The sequence below is a fragment of the Microtus pennsylvanicus genome, chromosome 3 (genome assembly GCF_037038515.1).
Source record: "Microtus pennsylvanicus isolate mMicPen1 chromosome 3, mMicPen1.hap1, whole genome shotgun sequence".
In the NCBI taxonomy this organism is placed as follows: Eukaryota; Metazoa; Chordata; class Mammalia; order Rodentia; family Cricetidae; genus Microtus; species Microtus pennsylvanicus.
Window position 1 is genome coordinate 41,264,530 of NC_134581.1, and position 17,378 is coordinate 41,281,907.

The 17,378-nt window shown below is 42.0% G+C and overlaps 1 protein-coding gene across 4 annotated transcripts in view; it reads left to right on the forward strand.

Annotated features, from left to right (window-relative positions):
* The first annotated feature begins 3,169 nt into the window (after positions 1-3,169).
* Col12a1 (collagen type XII alpha 1 chain) overlaps positions 3,170-17,378 on the forward strand; it is a 108,065-nt gene continuing 93,856 nt past the window's right edge. For 2 of the 4 annotated variants that reach the window (XM_075965135.1, XM_075965134.1), the window contains exons 1-6: positions 3,170-3,508; positions 6,414-6,521; positions 12,969-13,085; positions 14,451-14,594; positions 15,195-15,254; positions 16,967-17,230. In XM_075965135.1, the coding sequence (XP_075821250.1) occupies positions 6,449-6,521; positions 12,969-13,085; positions 14,451-14,594; positions 15,195-15,254; positions 16,967-17,230 (658 nt within the window). In that variant the 5' untranslated portion in view covers positions 3,170-3,508; positions 6,414-6,448. The remainder of the gene's footprint in view (positions 3,509-6,413; positions 6,522-12,968; positions 13,086-14,450; positions 14,595-15,194; positions 15,255-16,966; positions 17,231-17,378) is intronic. The other 2 variants (XM_075965137.1, XM_075965136.1) reach the window with 1 other exon arrangement.

Here is a 17,378-nt window from a genome sequence, read left to right on the forward strand (position 1 = left end):
AGGCTGCCCATCGGCCTCTTGAGAACCAGGTGGAGGAAAGGCAGAACCTCTCTTGAGACCTTTGTCTCATGATGCTCACAGGCACTGGCTGGGCCCACACAGTCCTCCGCGTTGGATAACGCCTGAATGTTCAGGCCAGGCCTCTCCCTTCCTCTCTGTGAGGCGGCTCAGAATACAGCAGCGGAAGTAGAAACTGTTTATGCTCTTTCCAGGGACCTTAGTTAAGTTGATTTCATGCACTTTTAATTTTCCGGAAGTTAATATTGGTGCTGTAGTCTTAGCTTCATCCTGAAATGGCTCTTTCCTCATTTACTTCAAAAACTGTCCAGAGCCTCACAGTCTTAGGGCCGGATTTTCTACAGAAAGTGCCTTAAGACGCCAAGATCTTGCGTCCAACCTCCCGGAAGTAACAGTCCTAAGAGTAAGGTAGCTGAGTGGAAGATTTTCCCCTAGTCACCCCCAACTCTCAAAGTTCAGGTTCATCTCCCTAATTTTGACTTCCCAATTTAGATTTTTAGTTGGCCACTAGGTTGCGCTGTGTGACAAGAAATCTCAGGATCTTGAACCCCCGGGAACCCAGGACTCGGAGGGAGAAGAGGTGGGAGCCCAAGAGAGGGAGAGCCAGGAGAGTGGGTCCCGGTGGTGTCCTCTGAAGAGGAAGACCCACAGGAAGCAACTAGACTGGACGACTACAACCGGCTGTGCCGCAGTCAGCAAAAACCACCGCTTTCCTGCAAACCTAACGGATTCCAAGCGGAGTTAAGGACTAAATGCGCCATTTGAAAGGCACAGAGTAGAAGAGGGTTCGTCCGCGTTTGCCGGTTTACTGTCCTAAGAGCCAAGCGTACAGGCCCCAGGAGACCAAACAATTCAGACGGGAAGGAGTATTTGAAGTGCCCCATATTCCCTTGGGAATAAGCGCCCTTGTATTAATTTGTAACTGTTCCTATCTCCCCTAGCTCCCCTTTCCTCTTCTAGTACCCTGAAATTTTGCGCAGGGATTGTTCTTCTGAGGGTGAGAAGGCTTTTGTTTTTTTGTTTGTTTGTTTTACAGATGTTGGTTTGTGATATATATATATATATATATATATATATATATATATATATATTGCAGCGATTATTTCCCAGCCTTCCTGTTTAAGAATAACCAGAACAAAAGAAGCCTCCCCACACCACGCCCTGCACCTCTGCGTTGCTCTAGGCTGGGGAGGATGTATGTGCCCAGAAGCTTCTTCCACTCAGTCTTCAGGCTGCAGACTAAGCAAGAGGAAGCCTGGGAAGACAGACACTCCTCACTCCTGCAGTTTTCCATTTCTAGATAGGGAGTGTCGTTGTGCGTGCCTCTGTCTGTCTGTGTGTCTGTCTTTCTGTCTCTGTATTCCATGACTGGTGTAGGCCTTCACTTCCACTGTGCTGGGACCATGGCCCTGGGAACTTCTCTGTTCTGTCTTGTTACTGCCTTCCCTCACGTGTCTGGGAACCGTGATGGACTCTGTTTCCTACCCGGGCACTGTGGATCTGAAGAGCAGGCTTGGAAGCTGAGGTCCTGCAGGGCTCGTTGCTCCATTGGGTGACTCTAAGCACCACAGGGGTGTGAGCCATCAGCTGTGTCGCCCACGTTGGGGTTTGCACCCTCCAGATGCGATCACAAGCTAGAGATCAGTCAGACATCAGAACTGTGGAGGGAAAAGCCTGCGCCCTGTGTGGGTGCTTTGTGCAAGTTGCCCAGTGGCTTTTGAGTGGGCCTCGCGTGCTCCAAGAATGTGCAGAGGTGGCCATTCTCATTTTTCTCGTTTCTTTCCATCCAGACTCTTGCTCCGGTTGGCTCTGGCCAGAGACAGTCTGTGCGTGGGGCGAGGGCGCAAGAGGGCTGGGAAGGAACACATAGTGTAGAGAGTTTTTGTCATTCTGAAGACTATGGTGCCTAGAGAACGGAAGAGCGAATCTGCCGAGGTGAGATCAAGCAAGCAAGAAAGGCTTACGTCAGGCGTTAGCTAAACTTCTGCTATTAGGGGGCGATTAAATCCGGGGTCCAGGGCGTACTCCTGTTCCCAGTACCCACTAGTTCAATCCCGCAGAGGCAACTACTTCTCTGGTCTTCAAGAGGCCGAAAGCCACGAGGCGAGCTCCGAGCTCACAAACGTGAGTAAGAAGAACCCGTCCTCGAGCGCTTTTCGGATAACATCGTGTGACTGCTGGACGCTTCCTCCCATGCGTCTTGTACAATTTGGCATTCTCAAGTGCCAGACTCCCACTGCGGCCAAGGGGTGGAGTGCTGGGGAATCGGGGAGCCATAGAAAAAGGCTGTGTGCTGGCAGAGTGTCTGGCTCTTATTTGGCCTTTTCGGTAGCATGCGTGCGTCTCTCTCTCTCTCTCTCTCTCTCTCTCTCTCTCTCTCTCTCTCTCTCTCTGTGTGTGTGTGTGTGTGTGTGCCTCTTAATCCTTTTCACCTCTAGGAATTTTTAAGGGCAGAGCTGACAGTCTGAATCTCCAACTTGGGCCAAGCTGTTGCTCCCAACCTGGCAAGAAATTTCTATGGTGAATAAAACTTGTTCTCGAGTGACTTGTTGGGATGACCCTAAGGTACCAGTAGCTTTCCTCTCCCTCCCTCCAGATTGAATCGAAGCTGCCCAGCTCTCTCCTGAAAAACCAGGTTAGGCAGACAGGCCTGGGAAAGTCATCCCATCCATGAGCCGGGAGCAGGAGGCTGTCCGAGTTTTCAGTAGCGGCTTGGAGACTGGGAAAGACAGAGGCCCGCCGCGTGCACAGACAGTTAGTTAATGGAAACCCTGTAAATCGGTTTTAAGTGCACCCAGGACAGAGGGAAAAGAAGGTGGAGACGGTGGTGGCTGCGGATGGCATAGAGTGAGGGACCAGGGGTTATCCATTCCGCCGTTCTGAAACTAACAGCAGCTTCCCACTTCTCCATTGTTCTTAGGAAAGTAAACGTATTAAAGAAATTCATCAGGATAGGGAAACCCGAGCCCCTTGCCCTCCCCAAGCGGAGGAGTCCGCGGCGGCCTCCCTTGGCAGGGAACCCGTCTGCGGCTGTCCCCCTCTCTCCCTCCCTCCTCCCCGCCCCCGGAGGGGCATTGCTACTACGGCGATCGCCACCTCACGCCGATGGAATGCTCGAAGTATGCACACGTTCCCAAAAGTAGACCTCCTTCACCGCCGAGTAGCATACATCACCCGTGGCAGCCTTCCACCTTCTCAGGCGTTTCGTAACCGAGTAAACTGAGAGCCGGGAACAGCCCTCTATTAAGTAGCCCGCGGCGCGGAGCCTCTTCCCAGTCGGCGAAGGCGGCCGCCGCAGACGCGTCCGCCCTCAGCTGCAGTCAGTCCCCCTGCCTCGGCTCTGCGCTCCAGTCGCCACTCCTGTGTGCTCCCGCTGCCCTTCTCACGCTGGTGGCCGCCAGGTGTTCCCAGAGCGCAGCGCTCTCACCGGCCCGGGGGGTCCCACACGCTGGCTGCAGGACGCCTGCTCCCTCTGTCACCACCGACTCAGGTCAGTATGGCTTCTGTTCCCCCCTCACCCCAACCTCGAGCGGCCTTCCCCAAAGATAACTGGGAAAAGTCGCTTCATGCTAGTATCTTAACCCGGGCCAGGCAGAACGCCCGGCGGGAGCCCGTTCGCTTTGGAAGTGATTGGTTCGTGTGTCTGAGATAGATCTGCGGAGCAACAAGAAACTTTGCGATTTCTTTGGAGTTTTGAAGGGCGAAGGAAAGATGGCTTATTCGGCTCTATTTTGTCCATCTGCAGGGGATTGTCCCCTATAGACGGTGTCGCCTCCCTTGAAGTGCATGGGCTCCGTAGGTCGCTTTTTATTATCTGGTGATTGCAGCTTTGCCAGGGTTGCCGGTTTGCAACATGGGCACAGGACATTGCACGAAAGCGAAGAGAAGTTCTGCACGCGCAGGGCTGAATTACTCGGAGGGCCAATGGCAAGCGCTCGGCGCGGCGAGGTTAGGCGCGAGTGGCATTTCCAGATGCTCCCGGGAGCGGCCCTGGCTTCATCCTCTACTGCTTTCAACGGGTTGGTGGCTTAGGCTGGTTTTTCACAGCTGCTGAAACATCCTTTTGGGCTTCCCCTGAAGGCACTGGGATTAAGTCCTATTTAGGATCAGTCAGAGGGACCCCTGAGACGGCTTCTTCTTCAATCCCTGGGTGTAGAGACTGAGTATCAGACAGTGAGGATTTTGTGCATTTACAGAACTATGCCAAAGGGGACCTGCATCTGGCTTCTTCAGCCACCCTCCCTTGACCAGTTCGGATCTCTGGTATACCTGCCCACCCCCAACTTCAAGGTTGGATGGAGTTTTCTAAGGAACCATGGAGAGGGTTGGGGGATGGGGGGAGAAATGAGACTGAACTCGTCCTTGGCTAACTAAGGTCAAGATTGCAGTTATAGAAGAGGCATGTGGCGCCTGGAATCTAGGTGGGCCCATGGAACATGTGTATGGCTGTGGGTGCGTTTGAAAAAAAAAATTAACTTGAGAGAGTTAAGGAGTTGGCCGTTTCCAGCAAGGTGTGGGGGAGGGGCGAGTTGTCCAAAAGGGACCAGTTCCCATAGCGCCCCCATTCCTGGCAGCTGATGCATTTTCATTCATGAGGGGGAAGTGAGGGAAATCCTACTGCCACGTAGGGGCGGCCGCTTTCAGCCATCTCTGTCTGAGAATGCTCAATGAAGTGTTGCTAAGCACTCCGATAAATGTTTTGGCTAAGAAGGAGAGAGACGCTTTTCTTTAAAACATATACGGACGGAAATCTTGGCTGGCTAAGACGGTTGAGTTATTCATCGGATACCCCAATGAGAGATGATTCATTCTTGATGCTGAGTCAGGAAGCCGATAGGTGGCGCACTAGACCCAGATAAACGCACTTCCAAGACTCAAGGTTTTGTTCGGCTTATTAACAACTCCCCCAAAAGTGCAAACGGATTTTTGTGAGCATATTGCCACACTTTAAGTCTTCGTGAACCCAACTGCCAACTTCATTCCAAATTATTATATGAACATTATGGTCAGGTGACGGCAACAATGGGCCAGTCATGCTTTTTTTATTTAATTTTTATTTTTTAACTAATGTAGGAAAGGGTTAGAATGTCAGAGTTGTTAATTAGGAAAAAGACATTACTAAAATCCCCTAGATCTCCTCGCCGCGCCAAAATTTTAATCTTGGCTTCATAAAAAGGAGCTCTGGGCAATTTGGCTTGCCTGCTCATCAGACATGTAAAATGCAATTTACACTCAGATGAAGAAAGCTTCCCTAACCTGTGTGCCAAAGATTTGGAAAGCCATGGTTGGAGACTGTCAGCTGCTTTTCTCAAGGAGAACCCAACCTTTGGCTTATTTTTGGATTCCCAAGCACCAGTTCCCCTCCCCCTTTCATCTGTCTCGAGACCTAGGGTGCTGCCTTACAGTAATGTGTGTGCCTTTGAATCCACCCCCCATCCTGTGTGTGTGTGTGTTTGGCCACAGGCACCTTCTCAGTCCAGCTCACTGATGGTAACTTTTGTTTCTGGATTGGGCCTTAGACTATTAGGACAGCCCATTAAACAGCCACCGTGTGTTCGGGAAAACTACAAAAGAAGAGTAGGCCTCTTGACCATTAAAAAATCAACAGAGTTGCAAAGTCAGGGAAAAGTCAGAATAGAACCTTCTTGCTCTGGAGCTTATATCAGTTGTAATCTTCCAGCATTAAAAACTAGTTAAAAACAAAGATGAGTTATTGAGGATTTTAAAACTCTAAGAACGCTTAGAAAACAGACAAAGGTATTTTGCTTCTTTATATTGTTTTGACTCTCTTTATGATGCATTTTAGAGTTGGTTCCCCCTCTTCTTTGGTAAAGGGTTTATCAGAGATAAAAACAGCATAGTTATCAGAAGAATTGGGTTTCAGTTGGGCCTTGCATATCCCTGTATAATCTATTCCAGACCTTAAAGAGTTGCATAGCTTTAGTCAGGATAAACTGAAGAAAAAAGAATAAAAGAGGTTTATTATTCTTTCCAAATTATCTTGGGACCACTAAAGCACAGTTACCTAAAGAGTTCAGCAGTTAGGAAAAAATGGTCAAATGAAATCCCCAGCTGGAAGAGACATTTGGTTGAGTCAGGGATAAAAATCGCCTCTAAATGATCCATCATCCTGGCAGGATGAAGCCATGTGCGGTCTGGTCAGGCATTCACAGAGCATAGTACCCTGGAGAAGAGTAGCTTCTTTAAGCCAGAATTTCCTACTAGGTCCCCGATTAAACCTATCAGCTCCACAATAGGTCCATTATGTGCTGGGCTAGCCGCCGTTTTTTATGATGGCAAATTTGACTGGGTTCTGGACCACGTTTAGGCTCCTGTTTGACCTGTCCCTGGCCTGCTCAAGATGGGTGCTGATGGATCACTGCTTCCTCCTGCAGATCCCTTCATGAGGCTGTGAGCCTGAGGCCAGAGCATGCAGACCAGGCTTCCCCGAGCGCTGGCCGCCCTGGGCGTGGCCCTACTGCTGTCTTCCATTGAGGCAGAAGGTAAAATGCTTTTACTTTCTCTATGGCAAGTGATACTGAAGAATTCAAGAAAGGAAAAGGCTCTCCTCTCTTCTGCTTCTGTGGCTTGCTCTGTTTCCTCTGCACTTCTCCTGTGCTTTCTCTTCTCCAGAGAAATCGCCTCCTTCTGAGGTGTGTCCGTTTCCAGACTTTCAGGTCCAGCTCTGCTATTCCGCTTCCCCTACTCTGTGCAGTGCTGTCTGGTCTCTCTGTGCTTGTCTGCAGTGTGCTGTCCACACTGCCACCGACGCTGCTGCCTTCCCTGAGGACCAGTCCCCTGCATAGGGCAACAGCTGCATCCAGCTCGACCAAGAGGATCCCTGGAGGGCTGGGTACCAGGAATCTCAGAATATGGACATCCTCACAGGATCACCTGGGTCAGGACTGTGACCTTGGTGACAACATGAAATAAAAGACTCCAACATCGCCAGCTCCGCGCGTCTGGTTTTCTTTTCTTTTCTTCTTGAGCAGATTAGGGGACTCCAATTGGCTCGGCAGACTTTTAGGCAAAGGATTCAACTGTCAAACTGACTGTCACTTGATTTGGTGGGTAGGGGAATGAGTGACAAGCAGAAACCAATTCCTAGGGGGTACCCACTCAATCTAGGGACTCTGTTGTTGGTGTTTGGTTCCAAAGTCTCTAAAGCATGTGTCCCAGAACAACCCAGCTCAGGAGGATTGGCTCTGGGCCAGGGTTTCCAGCCTGGAGGCGGCTGCGAGCCGGGCACCCCCTTGGCGTGCTCACCCTTGCTTGGCTCAGGAAGACCTGGCCGCGTCTGACCTCAACGCCTTGGCACTAGGTGACCAGGCACACCACAATGCAGCTCCGAATTGGCTCCTTGTGACCCTGCCCTCTAGAAGACTTCTGTTAAACTTTTAACCTAATTTTATTTTGTTTGGTGCGCTTGATGCTTTAATATCTTAGTATTTATTGACGAAGCCACTTCTAAGTTATGACCTCACCGGCTCTTTGAAACTATCATTTGAGATTTGGCAAATTTATCATATTCTGCAATATTAATGAGTTAATCTTAATTTTTTACCCTTTCCAATGAAATAAACACCTTTAATGAAGTTGGGGAGGAGACATCTGTAGCCTCTGGAAATTCCAGGGTGGAATGCCCTGCTTGTAGAAGGGTAGGCATGTAGGGATGTTTCTTGGCAACCCTGATTTGTTTTTTTTTTAAATGTTCTACTTCAAAACTGTGGGTACAGAGAACTAATGTTAGGAAAAGAAAGAGTCCCCAAATGTGTAGCTGGTCTAAGATTCAGAGATGCTTGCTGGTTCGGCCCACCTGATGAGGAAATACAGAGGCTACCCTGGCTTCCTGAAGGAGTTTTCGGATGAGGTGGCCTTGCAGTAATCTTTGCTGTGTCGTCAGTTAGGAAGGAATTTTATTTGAGAGGCTTCTGGAAGCACTACTAAAGATATTTTTAGATAAGTCACTGAAGTGGCCCGTTTCTTGCTCATTAAGAAAATGGTTCTTTGGAAATAAAAGTTTTGAGAATTCTCCAGTATAGGGTTAGGCTGGAGATACCGGTAAGTGGAAAACGTGGGTTCTGAACTGGCAATGACCAGTCAGCAAAAGACGGTTAAAAAGGACATTATACTATGTGCCTTCCTGATTATTCCCATTGTTTCTCATATTTTATCTTATGACCTTGTATTAATTTTCACATGGTGTAGTTCTTTCTTTCTTAAACTCTTGTCTTTTGCTCTCTTAGGTCAGTATCTTTTAATAAGATTCATTTTTGGATTGTTTTCTGGTTTGGCAGCATCAAACAGAAATATGATTCACATTTAAAAGTCATATATCTAACTTAAACATTTTTTATAGTCATATAAAGAAATTAAAGGGACCAGGAAAATTGATTTTTATGAAAGGTTTTTAACATAATGCCATTGTTTCAACACGTAATGGATAGAAAAACCATAGGCCAGCTCCTCTGAACTTCTGGGCTAAGTTTTGGGAGCTGGGCATGCGCTTCCCACTTGCAGCCTTTTTCATTTCAGACTGGCCACACTTCAAGGGCTCAACGGCCACCGGAGACTCTTTGCTCCTTGTTGGGCAGCTCAGCTCTGGTGTTAACTACCAACTAAGTGGCCCCAGGAGCCTGTGAAGAGCTAACAAAATCTGTGGCCAAAGTCTTACTGAAGACGTTGGGCTAGAAAATAGATTTCTTTCCCCCCTGAAATCTCTCTGTTGGGGCATTTCAAAATTTCAGCTTGTCCCTCTGTTTGCAACTTTCTGCTAAGGTAGCCAAGGCTACTTTGCTTTCTTTTGTTGACTCATATGTTCTTGTAGTCCTATGGTTCCTGGCTCTTTTTAATATACTTTTTTATATGCTAGAAACACAGTTTTTTAAATGTTAATCTAAATTATTTTGAAATTTGCATTTAGAAACCATGATAATAATTTTCCACATTGCCTCTATTTGCATGATGAATTATATTTCCATGCCAATTTACTGTGTCCAATAGATATAAAGGCAAAGACTGCTTTCTTTTTTGGCCTTAAGTAATTATTAAATAGACTAGCAAACTTTAATCTTTCCAAGTGCTCTGTATGACCTAGAGTGTATGCATTAGGCTGGGATCATGTATTTTAAAAGGTTTTTAGATAAGTTAACTTTGCATTAAACAGTCAAAGGTCAGTGTTCCTCTTTCCTTTATCTAGAGTTTGAGATGGACACATATTTTGTGAAATACAGAGTTTTAATTTTTGTAAGTTTTATTTATAGTTTATAACATAATAAATTATTATTATCAGTTCATTAACAATTTAAAGTCATGCTTTAACTATTTCTGTGTCTAGATTAAGGGACTAATTTAATATATATTTCTATAATTCTGTAATCTGACATGCAGCAAAACATTCATACCAGAGAACATAGATGTCATGTATTCTGACTGTTTTATTTTCTAAATGAGGAGGTGAGAATTCCTTAAGTTGATATATCTTTTTAAAAATATATTTATTTTTATTTTTGTGAATTGGTGTGAGGCTATGAAATTCACTGGAACTGTAGTTACAGACCGTTGTGAGTTGCCCCATGTGTGCTGGGAATTGAACCCTGGTCCTCTGTAAGAGTAATCAGTGCTCTTAACTACTGAGCCATCATCTCTCCAGTACCTCAAGTTGATATTTTAATGTTGCTATTAGATTTTTTTGTCTATAAAATATTATATTGTACCCATCTATTAATCTATCCATCCCTTCATCCACCCACTCTCCTACTCCCTCCCTATTCATCCTTCCATACAAATACTTGCCATGGTTAATTCTTGGATATAGATTCTTGTTGGGTGCTCCAACTGGAAAAAAAGGTTATTTTTCCATTAGAACAAGACAGACACACCAGTTTTAAAATTGTTCAAACAATAATGTGAAGTTAATATATCAAATTCTATCTATACCTACATTGGTGGTACAGTGGTGAACATTGCTGCCTTCCCAATTCTATCTATATTTGAGTTGCAGATGTCAGCACGCCACATGTGTATTACTGCACAGACACAATTTCTTCTAACAGTGACTTTGAGAGAATAGAAAACTATGTATATATTAACAAGTACTGTGTGCTGATCCTAACGTTTTTGACTGAAATATTTCTTCTATTTACTTTTAATCTAATGTGATAAAAACGATATAGATTATAAGATAAAATTGTTATCTATGAACTGTATTTACTTTTTTGAAGTTAATTTGTAGATCACATCACAGATTACAAGGCATATAGTTAGGTTATTATAAATACAAAAGGAAACAACAAGTAAAATGTCTACATGTCTGCATGTTGTATAAAAGACATTGAATAGTTTTTACATAGTTTGATTATTTCTACCATGTCCTAAATCCTACCAGTATGTGTAACAAAAATCTCATCATAAAGATACTTTTATATCACAGTATTTTGATAACAAAAACATCCTGTTTAATTGTAAAATTAAACTACCAGTTACAGATACTTAATGTTTCCTTTCTTTCATGCACCAGATTGCTAGTTATAATGTTAATTCTGTTTCCCTTGTCTTGGCTATGGTGGCTTGTATTTGCAAACCATATGCAGTCAGTTAGTGCTTGTACAATGCTAGCTTCAGCATTACTTTTGAGAACACCTAGACTCTGCGACAATGTAATAATGGTGGTTGTGAATTAATGTAAAACATTTTCCAAATCCATAAAAACAAATATGTGTAATGATTTAAATCAATGGAGGCCATACCCTCACACCTACTTCATTTTTTTTTAAATGATAGCTCCCAAGCTTTGTAAACGAAATGACAATCTTGAAGGGCTGTATGTTTGGTAAACTCAGTGAGTACAGCGGGGTAGGTTCTGATTTTCACACTGATAGGTCATTTTTCCTACTTTCGAATCCTGTGTGCCACATCTGACTTCCCATGAGCACCTTAAAATCCTCTAAAATGTTCAAGACTTTTCCCCCACAGTCATTTTTTCAGTCTATCTGGAATCCTGGTCACTTGGATATCAACAAGGTGGGCCGCTGCTGGCCTTCAGCAGTTTTAACCTAATGTCCGCTGCTTCAGGTCTATTTCCTCCAAGGTTGGTGGTACTATTTTTCCATGTACTGAGTTTTAAAAAGCTGCTCAGGCCAGTTGTGTCTGCCTTTGCATTAAATTTGTCCTGAGCCATTGCTATCGGAACAATATTTTATAATGATATTCTTAATACCCATCGTCCTATTAACATCTGTTGCATGCTTGTTACATATACTAAGTGATGACTTCAGCTAAACGTTGCAATACGTAACAGACAGGAGAATGCTGAATGATTAAGCTGTGCATGCAGATTAATCGTCCTAATCTCACTGCCTGTGTATGGATAGGAAGAAAGTAACATTCGTTCTTCTACTAGCGTAGCCAATAAAAATAAAGACCTCTCCTACAGCTGGAGGTGGCGATTTATTAAAGCAGATGTTTGCCTAATCAGTTCTGTTTCCTTTAAAAATGTGCTATGAATGTTAAAGACAGCTAATCTAATCCCCGTTAAATTCTGAACCGTGTCTCAGAGTCATTACCGCATTTTGATTGACTTTCATAAAATTCTAAAGGGAGATGGTACCCTCTTAAAACAGAGGTAAACCACCCCACTCAGAAGAAGTAGTACCTGTAGACTAAGGTATTTAAAGTAGAATATGGTTGAAAATCATCTATTTTATTGAACTTGCTTCAAGTGTAATGATTTTCAAGGCGTCGACCATGCACTGACAGTGAGTCAGTATAAGGCTGCATGAGGAGGCATGACCATTGTAGAGAATATCATTATAAAATATTTCAGGAATGTCTTTGTGTAACGACTATTGTACATGGAAGCTGTTGTTCATTGTGGGAAACTAAAAATAAGCCAACATTTCATTGACACATGCATGATGCTGTACAGTTTTGTATGTAAGCTGTTCCTTTCCGTACTTTGCAGTGATTTCTGTCATTGATTTCTCCACGTTTTTATACAGTCATGTCTTCCAATGCTGATCCTTCATCACTGTGTCCTCCAAGTTCTGTAAATAATTTCCCATAAATATACATTGATGTTGTCTTTTCATAATGAATCATTGTTTTGTAGAGGGCCATACTGGCATTTTAGCTTAAAATGCTACTTCTAGTATGGAGTATGCCTACTACCAAGGCAATGACTGTGTTGGTTTACACCTTGGGAGCACAGAAAATTGGTGTAAACAGGCAGAATATGGTTTTATAAACATATCTAGTACTGCTTATATACTCATAAATTATTAACATCTCATTTTAATATTTGCCTATATTGATATCAATATACACTTCATGTATATTTCCTTGAAAGACATATTTCACTCTTTTATGATTTCACCTTTCCACTCAAATACATTTTTAAAATCCTCTGCCCCAGACTGAGATTTATCAAACAACAATCATCAAAGCAACAACGCGGAAATTGAACCTAAACCATCAGTGATTTTCTTTCCACATTATAAAAATGTATGATGTCACTGTTCTAAATTAACATCCATGGTTGTAAGCAGGTTGTGATTTGGCATGCTTGTTCAAAGTGCACTCAGCATGTATTGAATTTCCTTAATCGTTATGTGAATTGTTTGCATATGTGGTTATTATATGTGATTTCATTGTTCTTGTATCCAAACACATTTCTATTCTGCTTGATTTTGCTGGCCATTCTTGAATGACCTAGCAACTCAAGAATCAAGTGTTCCGTGCTGTCTTCTGTAATTTGTACACTTTCTGATGTTTTGTCATATCTTGTCAGCTTTTAATTTTATTCTGATCCAACAAGATATTTTTTATACTTGTTGGAAACAAATTTATGCAAAGACAACTTTAGTAAGCTTTGCTCATCACAATTCTTCATTAATATATTAACCATTTTCGGATGCTGGAAAATGCAACTAATTTCAACTCTCTTTTTGCAGTTGACCCACCTTCCGACTTGAATTTTAAAATTATAGATGAAAATACTGTTCATATGTCATGGGAGAGACCATCTGATCCAATTGTGGGTTACAGAATAACGGTGGACTCTACAACAGGTGAGTTCTGAGGTTTTGGGACAGATACCAAGATCATACAGTCTGTTTGCCTAACCTCACATTTAATCACAAGGAGGTCAAGAATAAGCAAGCCAGAGGGACTTGGTTGATGTCACCTGGTATTTGGGGGACTCAGGGCTACAGAGTCCAATCCTCATATTTATTGTAAGCAAAGCGAGGTAAAACAGAGCTTCTTTCAGATGTTCTGTTGTGTGATCGGTAGTGTTAACCATGTTGGCCAAGTGTGGAGAACCAATGTCTAACAGATGGGAAAGTGACTATTTGTATTGTCTTCTATCTGTATTGAAGATAAGAAATCTTTGGTTGGCAATGAATATGGCCATTGCCCATATTGCTAACCACTTGAGCTGTGCTTATTCACTCTCTGACCTTTAGAATACCAGTGGTTTAAAATGCTTCCTCATCAGGGAGCTTTTAAAAATAGGTAGTATGGCTAAAGAACTGAAGAAGGGGTAAAAACTCCCCCGTTTGCCATTTCTCTCTAAATTCCTTTGGTCAATGGCTTCATCTATTTTAAAGAATATTCTAAAAGAGCCCAAAAAGGATCCAGCCCATTTCTAGATACTGGAATATTGGCTTCCAGTCTTCAAAACAGGCATCACAAAGATCCAATCTAATATGTCCCCAATGTCCTCATGTCCCATGGTGCTCTGACCCACATAGATACAGTACATGGCCTATATAGATATCAGGAGCATTTCTCAGAGTTTTCTTACATATGCTACTTTTCTTCATTATGCTTTGTGAATTGTTTTATATAATTTAGTATTAGCAGACACGCAGTCCATAGGAGCTATCATGCTTTCTTATTGAACTGAGAGTTAAAAGAATCTAGATGGAAGTACACTGTCATTATGTAAGTAAATACTCAGAATATGATATCATGACATATGTGGTACCCAATTTAATAAATTCAGAGGACTATTGGTACCTAGCAGAGTATGGTCCACATTTGAATATGGTTCTATTTTTCTGTTCTCTTCCAATTTATAATTTAAAATTGAGTTACTTCTTGAGTCATCTTTTATTTATAACTTGTTTTATTATTTCATGTTTTTAACAAAAATGATGCTATATTTTTGGTCTGATAGTCTAATGTACCTTGAACTTAGAGGAATTTCAAGCTTTTAAAAAGTATTGAATGTGACTGTCAGATAAAGGCAAGACTATTGTAAATATTGGGTTTTCTAAAAATGCAGCATCTTCTTTTTGGAAGACAGTTAAAATGTTGGGATGTCTTGGCAGAGTACATGGCAAACCTTTCAGTGATGGGGATACATGTCGACTTCCTTTGTCATATGTTATTATTGGGATACATTCATATTTTTCTTTTTGTATTTACAGAGGGGCCTACTAAAGAGTTTACCCTTGCAGCTAGCACCACAGAAACTCTATTAACAGACCTTGTTCCTGAGACAGAGTATGTGGTGACTATAACTTCCTATGATGAAGTAGAAGAAAGTGTGCCAGTTATAGGTCAACTGACAAGTAAGAGCACATACACATTGGAGCACTTTCATAATATCATTATATCTCTTCCTTCCCTCCTTTTTATCCTTTCAGCCCCAGCCAATCCCCTTCTTCCAACTCTGTCCATGTCCTCCCCACTATCAAATTGATAACCTCGTTTTTTTGACTATAACTGTAACATAGATAACATGTATATACATTTTGCAGACAATTTTCCATCCTCAAATTTAATCTCCTATTATATAAGTAACATATCAGCACCACTTTCTATGACCCTTGTTATTAGTACTTTACAAGCAATCCATTCATGCTTTTTAACCTTGGTCTCTGGAAGTGGCAGAAATGTTCTGAATGAAAATGATTTGAAACATCAAATTTTCAAGCGATGAAGTCTTTTTGAAATATCTCGGACATTTCATTAAATAACTTATTAGTAAGGAAATTGTTGTTTGTCATTCTAACAATCTGGGCAAGACCAAACATTTGAAACACAATATCAAAGAACAATGTATATGTTCTACACACACACATCCATACACACACACACACACACACACACACACACACACGTACATATATTTGGTTATTTCTTTTGTTAATGATGGGTTTTTGACTCAGTTCAAACAGGTGATCCAGCGAAGACAGGGGAGAAGAAACCTGGGAAAACAGAGATACAAAGTGAGTTTCTTCCTATACTTTTGCTTGGATTTGTAGAAGTTACAAGTGTCCTGCCGTAGATGTTCTAATTATATATAAAGCTTGATTATCTTCTCTGTATTAATAGCTATAAACTTTTTCTAGAAGGAGTTAGCAAGACGAGAGAAATGTATAACTAAATAGTTATAAACCTTGAGATCTGACCTCCTGGCTAATATGTCCTCCTAAGACAAACTATAGCAACAGATGGTACTTACAGAGGTTTGGGGAAAGACTGAGATGGCCTTAGTGCTCAAAGCAACTCAACTGCTATGAAACACACTTTAAGTCTATTTATATATTGAGCTCATCTCTGGGATATTTCTGAGTTGGCTGATGGATGTCAGCTTTCCCAATCTTTCCAGAGTTCCTGCAGCCCATCTCTAAGAAATTGAATATATAACCAGATGAAAAGCACTTTTATTTAGTCTTGGCTATGAGGCTGCTAGCCTTCTTTTGTCTGGCAGTGCTTTGTGTGACTTGCTAGAGTGAACTCCTTAGGAGTTTCTTGGACTTCTGATTTTGTCACTTTGTAAGTTGTCTTTATGACCCAGATTGATCATAAAAACATTATAAACACAGAGGCCTCTTTCTCTGGAAAAATTTCCTCTAAATCACTGTTTATCATTCTCTCTTAGAAGTCCAATAATCTGAAATGGAGTTTCTCCTATGCAGTTACATTAATATTTTCCCAAACTATCAGTATTTATCCTAAATCAAAATATTCTGCCAGATATGGGTTTTAAAAGACTAAAATTGCTCTCTCTATTAAATAGCATACAAAAATTATTTAAGCATGCAACTTGAAATTGCCTTGCACAATTTTCCAGGACCTTTTTCTGCTTCTCTTTGCCAAAATACTTCTTTTATTATCTACCAACTAACTTCAAGGACAAAAACATCTTCAGAAATCCAGTAAATGTTGCCTTACAAACGCAGATTTTCATGAAAACCAATGTGCTTCTTTGACCACGGAAGAAGGAAAGATAACGTGTGGTCATAAAAGCACACTGCATTTTAATCCCTTAAGGATACCATGTGGCCATATGGACTCTTACATCAACAACATTTCCTCTTAGAGTTTAGTAATGGAGGTCTTAGTTGTCAAATTTGAATATAAAGATAATGAAGAGAAGATATTTTGGCTACTTTGTGTGACTGTATGTGTAGACTACCTTGACTATAAACTTGGACATTTATATTGGGAAATACGACAGACTATGAAATATTTGTTCTTCTCTTCAACTTAGACTGATCTGCTTAAAGAGCACAGATTATATTTCCTTGTTGATAAGTAACAAGGCAGGAGACACTCATTTCTTGTGGGTCTCCCAGATGTTTTATTGAATCTTCATTTGGGGAAGCATAAAAATGTAGTTTAGAAATACAGGTAGGCAGGGTGCATGCTGGGACTGCGTTCTCCTGGGCAGTGTGTATCGGGTGTCTAGTTATTTCTTTGCACAGAATGTCTTACCTAGCAATTTAAGGACATCCAATCGCCAAATTGGATCTTGGTAACTGAAAATTCTTCGAAGTTCTAAGGTTTTATGTTGTTTTATGTGTGCAAATGGAAAATAATGGGTCCAATACATTATAAGCAATAGAATGATTTGGAATATTTTTTGCAATGTTAGCCTGTGTTTTTTAAAGGTGGACTGTTCTAACTATTTAAAAATATGTTTAATGTGTTACAGAGTGCTCGGTCAGTGCCTGGACTGATTTAGTCTTTCTTGTGGATGGCTCCTGGAGTGTGGGAAGAAATAATTTCAAGTATATTTTAGACTTCATGGCTGCTCTTGTGTCTGCTTTTGATATTGGGGAGGAGAAAACAAGGGTCGGAGTTGTTCAGTACAGCACAGATACCAGGACTGAATTTAACTTAAATCAGTATTACCGAAGAGATGATCTGCTTGCTGCAATTAAAAAAATACCATACAAAGGTGGCAACACAATGACAGGTATGTTTAGAGAGATTCCTTTATTGTTTAAAATAAATGAAGTGTCTATATTGATTGCATAGCAAGTGCCTTTGGAATTAACCTCTTAGGCTCTAACCTTGGCAAAGGCGTGAGAACCTAGAGTACACGAGCCTGTTTCTTTTTTCCC